This window comes from Hyaloscypha bicolor, assembly GCF_002865645.1.
Source record: "Hyaloscypha bicolor E unplaced genomic scaffold K444scaffold_23, whole genome shotgun sequence".
In the NCBI taxonomy this organism is placed as follows: domain Eukaryota; kingdom Fungi; phylum Ascomycota; class Leotiomycetes; order Helotiales; family Hyaloscyphaceae; genus Hyaloscypha; species Hyaloscypha bicolor.
In genome coordinates this window covers 183,935-196,931 of record NW_020194525.1, presented here as the reverse complement: position 1 = coordinate 196,931, position 12,997 = coordinate 183,935, and the positions used below count along the sequence as shown (strand labels likewise).

Below are 12,997 nucleotides of genomic sequence, written 5' to 3'. Positions count from 1 at the left end.
GAATTTGAAACTGACGCCCAAGGAGGCTCTCCTACAAATATGCGATCTTATTTCTAGTTATCTTATGTTTGGGCTATGTATTGACGCTCTTCATTACCCTCGCTCTCGTTTCTGGTGTTCATGAGGTGGCAGTGGAGCGGGATTGTCGTGAGATAAGAATTGACGGCCAGGACTTGTTAATATGGGATCTCGTATTAGTATTACTCCGCATTTCCCTTGGCCACATAGTGTCAAATACAACTCCATGATGTTCGAAAACGGTTGACTGAAAACCTCGGGACCGCCTCTCGAGTATCTGATAGCATGTGAGATGGAGAATCGAACAGCTGCGCGACTGTGAGAGTCCTGATTGAGTTTCCTATGCACGCCCGTGGAAAATCCCAGCCTAATCGTGGACTGGGCCAACCTCTCCAGGTGGATCGTTTCAAAAAGATCGAAGGCCTCTCGATTGCAAGCACTCTAGGGCTTATTTGCTTTATTAACTTTAGATGCCTTAAAGTTCAGATATAAGAAGTATTTATAAATTCAAATAAAAATCTCTTTTAATCTAATCAGGTCGTTTTTAAGCTTATAACTATAAAATTTCTACTAATAATATTAGATTAATATTTCGAAAGCTTATTAAAGTAAATGAGTCGGTATTTTTTAATAGTATTAAAAGACTAATTTCCTATATTATCTCCGAAATTGAGCAGAAGTGAGACTTGATCTCCTTTTGATTACTATTTGTTTTAAAAGCTATTGGAATAAAGAATTCAGTGAACCCCAACTATATAGTATAGCTTCCAAATAACTAGAGGTTCTGAGAGCCAAAACGGCTCCTTTAGGTCATTTCACTCAGCCAGTATTTATTACATAAGTAAACGTTTTACTATTATGAGAAAATACTAGCGTAGGCTTTCCAGAAGTACCGGTCGTGGTACAAAGACTTCCTCATCATTGACATGGCAGTCGATGAGAGCCTGTCAGATCATATTATTGAGGCGATTCAGGGCTCAGGTCACAAGATTGATGGAATCATCACCTTGTTCGACCCACGAGCTGCAGCTACAGCCAAAGCCGCAGAGAGACTCGGGTTGCACGTGCTCCAGCAGAGGCCTTCGAGGTTGCCACGGACAAGCTTCGAACAAGCCTATTGGATGGCCATTCGGCCCATCGCGTGTCCACTTTGGAGGACGCAAAGTCTCTCATTGATTTTTGGGGGGGGGGGGGGGGGGGGGGGGGGTTATTTCCCGCTCATCCTGAAGCCAGTCGCAGGATTCCTGTCCGAAGGCGTGTTTCTCGTGCAGAATTTCGAAGACCTGGACCATGCGATATCAGCCATCGTGAAACTCCACGGCAAGGATGCTTTGATGGAGCCTTACTGCGACGGTCCAGAAGTGGATGCCAATTTCGTCCTTGCTGACGGGGAGATCCTTTTCTTCGAAGCCTCTGATGACTTCCCCACCTCGGCTGAAGAAGGACCTAATGGCACCTTCATAGAGCAGGCCAATGTCCTTCCGTCCAATCTTCCCTAGCCGGAGTTGCAAATAATTGAGAAGTCCCTACATCAGCGCCTCCTGCAGTTGGGATTCAGGGATGGCATCTTTCACCTGGAAGCCCGAGTACAACATTCAAAAATGCATTACGCCAAGGTTAATGGCATTCTCGACTTAGAGCGCCGTCCAGCCTCTTCGTCAGCCTCGAGTGGGGTGCCTCAGCCAAGTGCATGGTTGATTGAGATCAACCCTCGGCCACCGGGAGTTCAGTCCTTCCAGGCAACTGCCATCACGTACGGTGTCGATTACATTGGCCTCAGTCTCCTCTTGGCTGTTGGTGATCGGGAGCGAGCCAAGATTCTCGCCCAACCGTTTGCGCAGCGTCACCAATACTGGAGCCAGATTTTGTTCATTCCGACTCCGAAGGGAGGCAAATTCGACTCGGAAAACGTGTGTGCCGAGCTGAAGGAGCGATGCCCAGATTTGGTCCCGCACATTTTGGTCTCCTTCTGTCACCGGAAGAGAGGAGGCATCATTCCTGATCCGCTCGAGCCAGGCAGTTGACTTGGATTGCGTATTACCTGATGAATTTGAGAGTGAGCAGGAGACATCTGCTGGAAGTCTGCGAGAGGGTCAGGAATGAGACACACTTCGCGATTATTTGAGTCTTTGCGTGTGTGCTCGGGCTTCAGTTACTAGCATATTGCATATAGAGACAATACTCAGATCAACATACCCTATGCCTGCGACTGATATTCTTTATTGTCATAATGTCATAGGCAGAAAACCCCCAAACCAAGCGCAAAGAAGACAAGGCATACTCACTACTCGGGATATTCGACGTCAATATGACACCCATTTACGGTGAGGGCAGAGGTAACGCGTACAAACGGCTCCTAAAGAAGATTGCTAAGAAGGTTAATGGTGGTATATTACGATATTTCAAGAACTTAAAGAATGATTTAGGGAGCCAGGCGTATCAGCTTTCAAACACCAGCTAATACTTTCAGGATTGACCTTGCAGGCTTTAACAACCGAGTGTACAACCTGTTTTCTGGAGGGTTCAGCTTTATCGAAGGCGACCTTCCCTATGGATATCATTACGAGCGCGGTGTTGGCAATCACCCCCAGATCATACGAGGCAGTATATCGAGATAACATGTAAAGAAAGTCACAGCTCTGTGGCTAAAGGAGGAGGGATAGCCTAAGTCTACACAATGGGAGCAATGTCAGGGAGACGAGAGGGAAAGCACCGCAGGATGCAATCCAGAGCCGGGTCGTGCGAATATTCTGTACGGCAGATCTTTGTTTAAGCAAAAAAGATTCTTTGAATTAGATGACATCGGAGACTAGATTTAATGCCGATTGCAGGGCAGGGCAGGATCTTAGGCGGTAAACTATCAAAACACTCCAATAGTAAAATAGTTAATTATAATACTTTAAATCTTAATAAGTTACTTTAGATTCTAAGACTTTAAATCATAGTATTTTCAAACCCCAGTGCCACGGAAGGGCGCGTTCGGCACGTGCTTGAATACTATATAATCCCGTTTAACTTCACTAAAGAACGCGGGAACCTTAATCTTCTTCTTAATTCCTCGTGCTACGTCTTGCGTCTAGAACTAATATATACCTTGACTTCAAACCCTCACACATAGTACTTTAAATCGTAGTACTTTAAATCTTAGAGGGAGAATTTCCCAACTCCCAGGACTGTGACTGGCCGCGATTAGGCCCAAGTGAGGCAGAATCCTTTCAGTTGTGCTTAAGCGCAAAGCTGAGGCTTGAGCGTGCATGAAGTTGTTGTGTTCCCCGACAATGTGCATGGATCCTAGGTTGTGAATGGTGCATTTGCGCGGCTCAGTGACCATTCGCTGTCCAGTGAACCGAGGTGCGGTAACACAAGGCTGAAATTTCGTGTTTTCATAGGACGCATGATTATTTTTGAACTGCCACCACGCTTATGAGCCAGATGGAATCAAGTTAAAGATAGAAACCTATTTTTATCTCAAATAGGGAGAATACGCAAGAGGATGATTTTCTTTCTTGTATCGACCTCATGTGTCTTCTACTATTCAATGCTCTATTTCGCCCGACCTATCGAGCTCCCACCGGTGCATATCAATCCGGTGAGACAATACTAGGGTTACTCCTCGTTGCCCTGCTCATTAGAGGTTGCCCACATTCGTCCTCGGTCTTCGGATTCGCTAGACAGCTTTGCCGGGTCCCTTCATCGACCAGGTCCCAATCAACGAGCTCCCTTAACTAATAGCCATGAATTGGTAGGTGTCTGGCGCCCATACTGTCTTGGCAGGTGTCTAGTCTCTCCACCGTTCCCGAAGCCTTGCAGATTTTCTGGAAATAGCGAGTGGTAACTGGCCAGAAGTGACTACTCAGAATGTTTTGGCGACTAAGGATGGGAAGCTTGGCAGGGAGGGCTGAGAAACCCTCCACGAATCATATCTTTTGCTCTAGAAAGCTGAATGCACTCGGCAACCAGGCGTTTAGAGGTCACTACTTCAGGATGATTTCTCAATTTTTGGAGAATGTGCAGCTATTCCTGTCTGCTGATTCCCTTCGGCAGCCGCCATCAAAGGCTTGCGGCGTTAAGTTTTCCCTTTGCACCATTCACATTGCCGTTGCATTGCAACTGCCGCTGAAACTGAAACTGAAACTGCCCACAGAGATTCTAATTTTTGTGTTCTCTCATGCTCCTCCTTCCCTTATCGAGTTTCTAGTGGTGGCCGATTGGTCCCCTAAAATTGACTGCGCATAACTAACAACTCTTCTGCTGTGCATATCATCTCGCGTCTCCGCCAGTTCGAGCATTCTTGAGACCCTCGCCATATTTTGACAATCTGCCTCATACACGTTCACGGTTCACACATAACACACACAGGCCAGTAAATTTGGCAAGAATCTCTTACAATGATGGGTATCAGCAACGCCCCTGCTTTACGACTTCTCCTTCTTGTCCTATCTCCCTTTGTTCACGGCACTCGCAGCAACGTCCTACAAGTGGCCCCCCAAGCTGTCGCAAATTCTCTATCAGAACGGAGTGCGTTCGTGGCCGGCTGGGCCGTCTACACACCTGGTGCCTGCCCAGATCAGACAATGGCATGCAATCCCAGTCGATATTGCTGTCCAAGTAGCACCGTATGCTCTGAGTACTTAATCGGCGCTCAGGTGTGCTGCCCTGATAGTAGGTATTCCTCTTCATCTTTGCCCCAACCCTATGAGAAGGCATCCGAGCAGCAACACGCACAGCTCAGAAATATCTATTATTTGATATGCATATATCGAGCAAGAATTGGCTAATTTTAAAGGGTGTAGAGAACGACTGCAGCTCGTATGCAGAAGCCGTCCCGATTTGTGCCAATACTAGTTGGATTGCATATACATATAGCAATACCGATACGCGCCGACTTTGTTGCCAGCCTGGCCAAGTCGGTCTACTATCCGGCATTTGCGTGGATGAAGCAGTTGCAGTGGCGAGCACAGCACTGGCTCTTTCGGTATGATATCCCTTTATTTATATTCTCCTGTCTGTCTCTTAGTCCAGCCAGATATCATCGCCTACAATGATCAAGCAGAAAAGAGAGAACTAAGTAGATATGGGGCATATTAGGTAACCCAAGTTACTGGGACAGTATCTATCCCTTCGAGTGTTGGCACCTCTCCAAGCGACAGGAACTCCGCGACTACGACCTCTCAGGGCGGCGCAGGTTCTGTAGTTCCCACTAGTGGACTAGCAGGTAACATTCCTAGCCCGACGACGACGAGAAGCGGCTCACCACCAGCTGTTACAGGTGTTTCTGGTGGCAATTCATCATCCGGAGACAAAAATGGCATCTCTGGCGGCGTTATTGGTGGAATAGCTGGGGGCGTTGTTGTCGGCATTACAATTGTTGCTCTGTTGGTCTACCTCGCATTCTTGTTTGGAAGGAAGGACCGCGCAAGACGAAATAATACAAGCAACCACTACGGGGCGCCAGCGATGGTGGAGGAGACGAGGATGGCGCGACCAACTACGAGCATTCAACCAGCATATCCCTCGAAATATGATGTCGACCGCAAGGGGCCAGAGGTGACTCGGGCACCAGCGGGGTACCATTCTTCTGCTCCAAACGCGCCTACTAGGTTAGCTGAAGTGGCGGATAGCAGAGCGCAAGTGTACGGTCGTGCGGAACTAGGACACTCTCGTTGATTTTCTATACACTTTCTGTCATGGTTAGCTTCAAGGCAGTGAAAGCGAATGATTAGAGGTGATGATGCAGACGCAAGGTCGAGATTATGAGGAGTGAGCAAGACAGGGACAGGGAGTGCGGGACTGTATAGAAAAAGAAACGAAAAGTATGCGCTTATTGAGGAGCTGGCTTAGAAGGAGCTGGCCATATAGTAGGAAGAGGAGAAGGGAGCGGATACTTGTGTACTGTTTACCCCGTCTTCTTCCTTAGAAATGGCACGTAAACGGAAGACCAGTATATCAAAAAATAATCAAGGCTAATTAATTAGAATTAATTAGAATTGATTATAATTAAGTATGATTTGATTAGCTTGATTTTTATTATAATTAATTATAAGTAACTATAATTATTATGTAATAATACAGAAGTATACTTTCTTAGACATTTTTAAAGATTATTAAATAACTAGTATATATATTAATAAGATATAAATAAAATGTATAAAGCATATATAAGAATATAAAATTAGTCTAAATCTAAAATAACAAACTAGTTTTTGTTACGTGGTACCAGTCACGTGATACTATTACACGTGAATTAGCATGTGGCCAGTGCTTCCTTAGCCTGGCAAATAGCTCAATTCAAACTCTTTACTACTACCATAATATTACTTTATCTTAATAGTTTTCTTCTTTGGAAATCTCTTTCTCTTTTCCCTTCTTATTTTCTTATTTTCTTATATTCTTATTTCTTCTTTTTTAATTATTATAAGGGTTTATTTATAGCTCCTTTATTAGTGGCAAGGAATCACTGGAAATCAAGGAGGTTCTAGCGCCTTTGGCTTCGCTTACTAATTAGTACTAGGCCTGGTTTAGTAAAGAGCGCCTTTAGTAATACCGAATACGGCTAGCCCAGACCTTATTTTAGCCTTATCTCGGCTTCCGAAGCTCCAGAGTTATGTGCGTAATCACGTGATAAATCTAATTAATTATCTTTGATTATCTTTGATTATAATTAAGTATGATTTGATTAGCTTGATTTTGACTTGATTTGATTTGAGTAGGGGGGTCTAATCAAATCAAACCTAATTATTTGACACACTGCGGAAGACGCCTCTAGCTGCCCTGAAGTCTATTCTAACATAGCGTCGTGCCTCAGTTCAAACAGCCATCTTCGTAGCTATTGCAACTTGAATGAGTAGTGCTTACGATTATATAAAGTTTATTATATTACTACTTACGTGCCTCTACCCTTTACGCTAGGCTTTTGACGATAGACTGGGTCACATCGTGTTTTCTAGTTACTGAGCCGCTCTAGCTTTTATCGCAACGCTCCTAGTGTCACAGAAATCGGGACAATGGGGTTGGATGAGCAGTTTCGTCCCGGCTGATGAAAGGCGAAAGCGCTGGGAAGCCGAGATGGAACAAGGGGGATTAGGCGAGGATCGAGACATAGGGGATGATATTTTGATATCCGCAAGCTCGCGGACCATCTTGGAAGAAGTCAGGAAGGCGCATTCACGTCCGGAGTTTGTTGAAGCATCTGGAAGATTCTGTGCTGCAATTGGGCTAACAAAGCCGAATTCATCACCAGCACAGATGGCACCCGTTTGTCACCCATTCCGTTGTCTTAGAGGAGCGCCGCCAGGAGTCGGCTACCCAGTCATCCAACAACCATTTCAATGTTCTACAGAGCAGATATTTTTCAAACTACAGTGGAATAGAAGATGATGAGAATAGGAAGCCAAGGATCTTGGTCCGAAGGGTTCGGTCCTGTATTCAATTGAACACCCCGATGGTCTCATGATTTTCCAATTGGTGCTGGCTGAACAGCGGCCAATTTGGTATTTATTTAGAAATAGGCATAGACAAGCAAATATTGGCCTCGCACTTGGTGTGTCACTAGTTGGTCGTTCAGAAGATGCATATCTCTTTTATCAGCAAGCTTCGAGAGGTGATCCGCACATAAATAAGGAATCTTCATTCATTCGCGCGAGTAAATTCTTTTATTCTACCCGACACACCACTTTATGCTCATCCATTGTCCATTCACGTATGATTCCAGAAATTCCGGTACATCAACCCCGGTGAAACAAAAGATGTTTAATAAATAACCGGCATATATCACTCCGTCATGGTCAATTCTCAGGATGTTAACAAAGACACTTTCCAATCCTTGACGGCCAAAGAGGAGAAGCGCAACAACTTCCAGTTGCATTTCAGTGAAGCAGTCATACCAGCAGTAATTCAAGTGCGGATTTGTGTTAGAAGTTCGAAGCTCCACAACCTCCCAGGAGCGGCGGAAAGGAGAATCGTCGAGACCAGCTTTGGCAGTCTCAAGATCTGTGTAGCGAATTCTCAACATCCTTGACGTCCTTTCTATAGCTGAACTTGGATTCAAGCACGGGTCCCCTCGTAGGAACCAAGAAGCCCGCTGCGGCGTAAGGTTAGGGAAGGCGGGAAGGCGGGAAGGCAGGAAGGCAGGAAGGCAGGAAAGCAGGAAGGAAAGCAGGAAGGCAGGAAAAATTAGTCGGGCGTGAGGGTTTTTGCAGGTATTATTAAGCCTCTGCAGGCTGCTCGTCCGCTGGCCTCGCAGTCCGCAAGGGCTTCCGTTTGTCTTCCTTCTCTGCTTCGCTCGTCCCCAAGGAACGACGGCTAGAGAGGGGCTAAAAGCCTCTATCTCACCCCTTCGCAAAAAATTTCCGGGGTTTTTAAAGGAGAATGAATTCTAATATCGCGGGCCAGGCCTTTATACAAAGAAGACTGGTGGTTTTGATACAAGGAGAATTCATTGAGGAGAGAAGCTAAAAGCGAGCCCTGATTTCTGGGAAATAAGGAGTGATATTATATAAGGGTGGGCTTAGTACAAGCACTGTATACCAAGCATAAAAACCGGGTCTTGACCCGCTACAGTAAGATTTAATTGCTTTCTTCTTCTTAATAATCTTATTGAATTAATATCTAACTAATATTCTTTAGGTTCTTGAACTTTAGGTTTAAAGTTATTTATAAAGTATTTGAGGATTTCTTAAACGAGATATTTAATAATAAATAATACCTTTATATAAAAATCTTATATAAATATTAAGAACTATAATTGGCAATTAGCTTTCTTAAAGGAATAGAATAATATCCTTTAACTTACCTCTAACCGAAATTAGATATCCTTTAACATATCTAAAGTTGTAGCAGAGACAAATTATCTAAACAGGTATATAGGATCTTCGATTACCTTATTAGATTTGAGGATCTTGTCCTGCGAGCGACTTAATAAATCTTGCTGGACATCTATTATCTGAGCGATATCTAACCACAATTTAGTAGATAAGTCGCTTGCGTCCATTACAAATGTTCCGTACAAGGAGGTGAAGGGTGTGCTTGAACTAAAGAGAATGATTGAGGCATGGCCACTGGGGGTTGCCTGACATTAAGTACTCAAGCCCTTCGTCGGTGGGGCTGTCAAGATGCCGCGTCGCCTTGCTTTCGGCTAAATCCTGGACAAGTATTGTGGCCCAGCTAGTCAAGGCATCTCGGACGTAATGCGTTCCGCTGGGCGGACGAGATGGGTCTGTCCAAGTATATCAATCCGACCCTTCCGGCCCCTCCTGGAGTCCTAGCCTCTCCGTCTCCGTACTGAGTTTCTATATAGCAGTGTGTTGTGTGAAGAGTTCTTTCGTAGTAGCAGAGTATAGTGCGTAGCATAGCCGTATAAGGTGTAAGGTTCCACCGAACTGTTTCGGGACAGTCGAATCGACAGTCGGACTGTCCCCGATAAGAATCGATAAGTAAGGCAGTAAAGCGTGCTTTAGAACGCTTTGACAGCTTCCCCGCAGTTCTCATTATTCATATGATATCTTGACTCAAGCTATAGTGACTTTGGTAGTATTCGAGGCCGAATTTGCGTCGGCCCGATATGCTATTTATAGGAGTTATTAAAAATGGAAATATATTACTATTTAGAGGTTTAGTAATAAGTATAACTAATAATAAAGGAAAGAAATAGCTGGCTATTATATATAATTATTAGTACTCGATTATATAATAACTATTACTAAAAACTACTTATTATTATATTATAAAAGTCTAAAATCTCCTTAATTTAATTCTTATATTTCTCTAATTCTAACTATTAAAAATAATAATAATATATTCCTAATTAGCTAAATAAATCATTATTATAATTAAGGCCATTTCTAGTTCAAAATATTAATAATCTAGAAATAATATAATTATTTCTAGCTCTAATATAATATTCTAATACCTATAGAACTAGGTCTTTGTTACGGGTACGGTATTTAGGGCTTGGAAAGCAAGGTAGAAGGTCCCTTACGAAGACGATTCAAAGCTAAGGAGGGAAAGCTAGAATATAGGAGGCTGTGGGCTTAAGTGCACCCTATAATAAGCTAGCCCCTAAGGGGCCTAGCGTCCTAAATATCTCCATGCGCATTCCCATACTAGCTGTCAGGTAACCAGAACGTGGAAACCAGAACTGTAATAGTCTTTATTTAGGAATTTGCTTTTATAATTAAATATCGTGAATTAATAAAAGTTTACTAGAACTATATCTTTTATAAAAAGAAAATTCGGAATAGTTATTAAATAAAAGAAGCTAGTTAATAATATATAAGTATATTTATTTAGGGAACTAATTATTCTATTTACTTTTATATTAGTAAAAAAAAGAAATAAGAAGATTAATAGATTTTTTATTATAGTAAATATTTTAAGTATAATTACTCTTATATAATTAATTCTTTTTCCTTAGTACCTTACTATTTATATTAATCTAAATATTTAAAGGCTAGATATATTACTAAAATATATCGGGAAATAGTTAGTTTTAGGACATTATTAGGAATTCTTTAAAAAATGAGCCTTAAGATTAAATAAAAGAATTTTATAACCTATAATATAAATAAAGTAAAATAAAGCTATTAAATTAAAAAAAAAGGTTAATTAATTATTATTTACTTTAATAATTATAGCTATTATATCTTTATTAATAAGATATATATATTTAATAATCTTGGAAATAAGATAAATTATATTATTTAATATATTATATAATATATTTCCGAGTAAATTCGCTTTAATTATTAATTTATTTCGAGATTTCTATTTAAAACTAATACTACTTTTAATAAGAAATACTATTGCCTTTTATTTTATAATCTTATAAGAATTAATAATTATAGAAAGAGCTATTATATTATATAATTATTTATTACTAGTAAAAAGGCCTGTGTTTTTAAAAAAGTTAAGAAAATATAAAAATAATTTATTTTTTATAACTATCTAGAACTAGTAGTTTTAGCTAAAGACTTTGTTACCGGATTAGTAGTATCTATTACTCAATTAGCTATTAAAAAGAGAAAGAAAGTACTTAAGTCTAGAAAGAATTATATTATAAAAGATAAAAAGAAAACAGATAATTTTAGTAATTCTAATAGTAATAATTTTAATAATATTAGAGAAATTAGTAGGAATTATAAAGTTATTATTAGAAGCCCTTAATTCCAATTATATAAGCCTAATTCTTAAATAATTATTATAGATTATATTACTAATATTAAGAAATTAATTCTATTATAAAATAGTAATATTATAATACTTTAATATTATTAAAAATATATAATTAATATAATTAAGGCTAGACTAATTAGAAAAGGCTATTTAAAAAGTATTATATAAATCTATACTAAATCTAATCTAGAACTAAATAAAAGCTTTTAATTTTAAAGCTTTAAAAATAATATAATAAATTCTTTTTAATTATATATATTTTATAGAATATATTTATTTAACTAGTTATTACGAATTAAAAAAGTCTATATTTTCCTATATTTATATATTAAAATATCCGAATTTGAGTACTAATTTAACTTAAAGAAATAAGAAATAATATTATATTAGTTCTAGCTAGTTAAATAAAAACATTTCTATTAGTAAAGTAATTAAAATTATTACTAAAAAGCTAAATACTTTATCTAAAAGATATAATAATTTACTTAATAAGAGCTATTTAATAGATCTTTAATTAATTAATAAGTTATTCTTTTACTAATATTTTTAGAAACTCATATATTATTATTTTAGACTTATTATAGAAAAATATTATCTTATAAAATTAATATTAGATTAATTTAAAAAAAAGTATTATTTTTATAAATTTAATTTTAAAAATGAATTCTAATTATAATATTAGATAGCTTATTTTTATTAGAATAATCTTTTATTCTTAATAGCTTATTAATAGCTCTTTTATTTTTTACGAAAAATAGTAAATATAAACTAATAATCGGAATTATAATATATTAGAAATAAATTTATGAATTATAAAAAGCAGGTAATTCTTAATATTACTATAGAATTAGCTAAATATTATAAGTAACTTCTATTTAAATATATATTATAATTTACTAAAGCTATTTAACTTCTTATATAATATCTTTAATTAAAAGCTATAGATTAAGCTATTATATAAAGTGCTTTCTTTACTCGATTTCTTAGTTTTTAGCTTCTATAATAACTACTAAAATTTATATTAGGCCAGAAGTATATATTTATTAGACTTGAGATAATTAAATAAGAGGAAATAAATAGATCTAGGGCTTATTAAAAGGCTAAAAAGAAGATAAAATAAAGAAATATTATAAAAAAGATATAAAAGTAATTATATAATAAAAAAGCTTAATATTATAATAATATTATAAAGAACTATTTTACTAGATAATATATCTATTTCTATTTAATAATTTCTCTAATATTAATAATTTTTTACCTTTATTATCTCTTCTTGCTAGCCTACTAACTTTAACTATAACCTAAATTAATTATCCTAAACTTCCTAAATCTCAAGCTATAAAGATATAAGTAGTATTTAGGGCTTCTGAGGCTCTATAGTATCTTAAATATATATCTTTCTTTTATTTAGAACCTATTCTTTTATAGATTCGAACTTTAATTAAAATATTATCTAATAATAATTCTAATAATAATTCCAATTTCTCTAATTCTTCTAATTCCTTCTACTTTCTAATAATTCAAGAGCTTTTATAGTATATATCTCCTGTATTAATTATACTAACTTGTCCTATATTAACTACTTCTCTTACTTTTATTCTTCTATTAACTAAATTATTTCTCTATAAGTATATTTATAAACCTATAAAAAAGCAAGTATTCTAGAATTACTAAAAGAAGGAGAAATAGTATAAGAAGAATACTAGTAAAAAGAAGAAGCTAAAGATAAAGAATATAATATAATTAGTAAATATATAAATAGTAGAATTACTTTTTAGAAGCCTATAGTAAGGGGTAAATATATTATTAG

General features: G+C 38.1%; 2 protein-coding genes across 2 annotated transcripts; both read left to right on the top strand.

Moving 5' to 3' along the window:
- Positions 1-944: 944 nt before the first annotated feature.
- K444DRAFT_713612 (uncharacterized protein) lies at positions 945-2,068 on the top strand (the record flags this gene model as incomplete). Its single annotated transcript, XM_024888299.1, has 2 exons — positions 945-1,501; positions 1,577-2,068. 2 exons carry the CDS (start codon positions 945-947, stop codon positions 2,040-2,042), a joined length of 1,023 nt encoding a protein of 340 aa, XP_024741419.1. The 3' UTR covers positions 2,043-2,068.
- A 2,700-nt stretch (positions 2,069-4,768) lies between these two features.
- Positions 4,769-5,685, top strand: K444DRAFT_625883 (uncharacterized protein; the record flags this gene model as incomplete). Its single annotated transcript, XM_024882580.1, has 2 exons — positions 4,769-4,993; positions 5,107-5,685. The coding sequence occupies 2 exons, from the start codon at positions 4,769-4,771 to the stop codon at positions 5,683-5,685; spliced, it is 804 nt and encodes a 267-aa protein (XP_024741418.1).
- Positions 5,686-12,997: the final 7,312 nt, after the last annotated feature.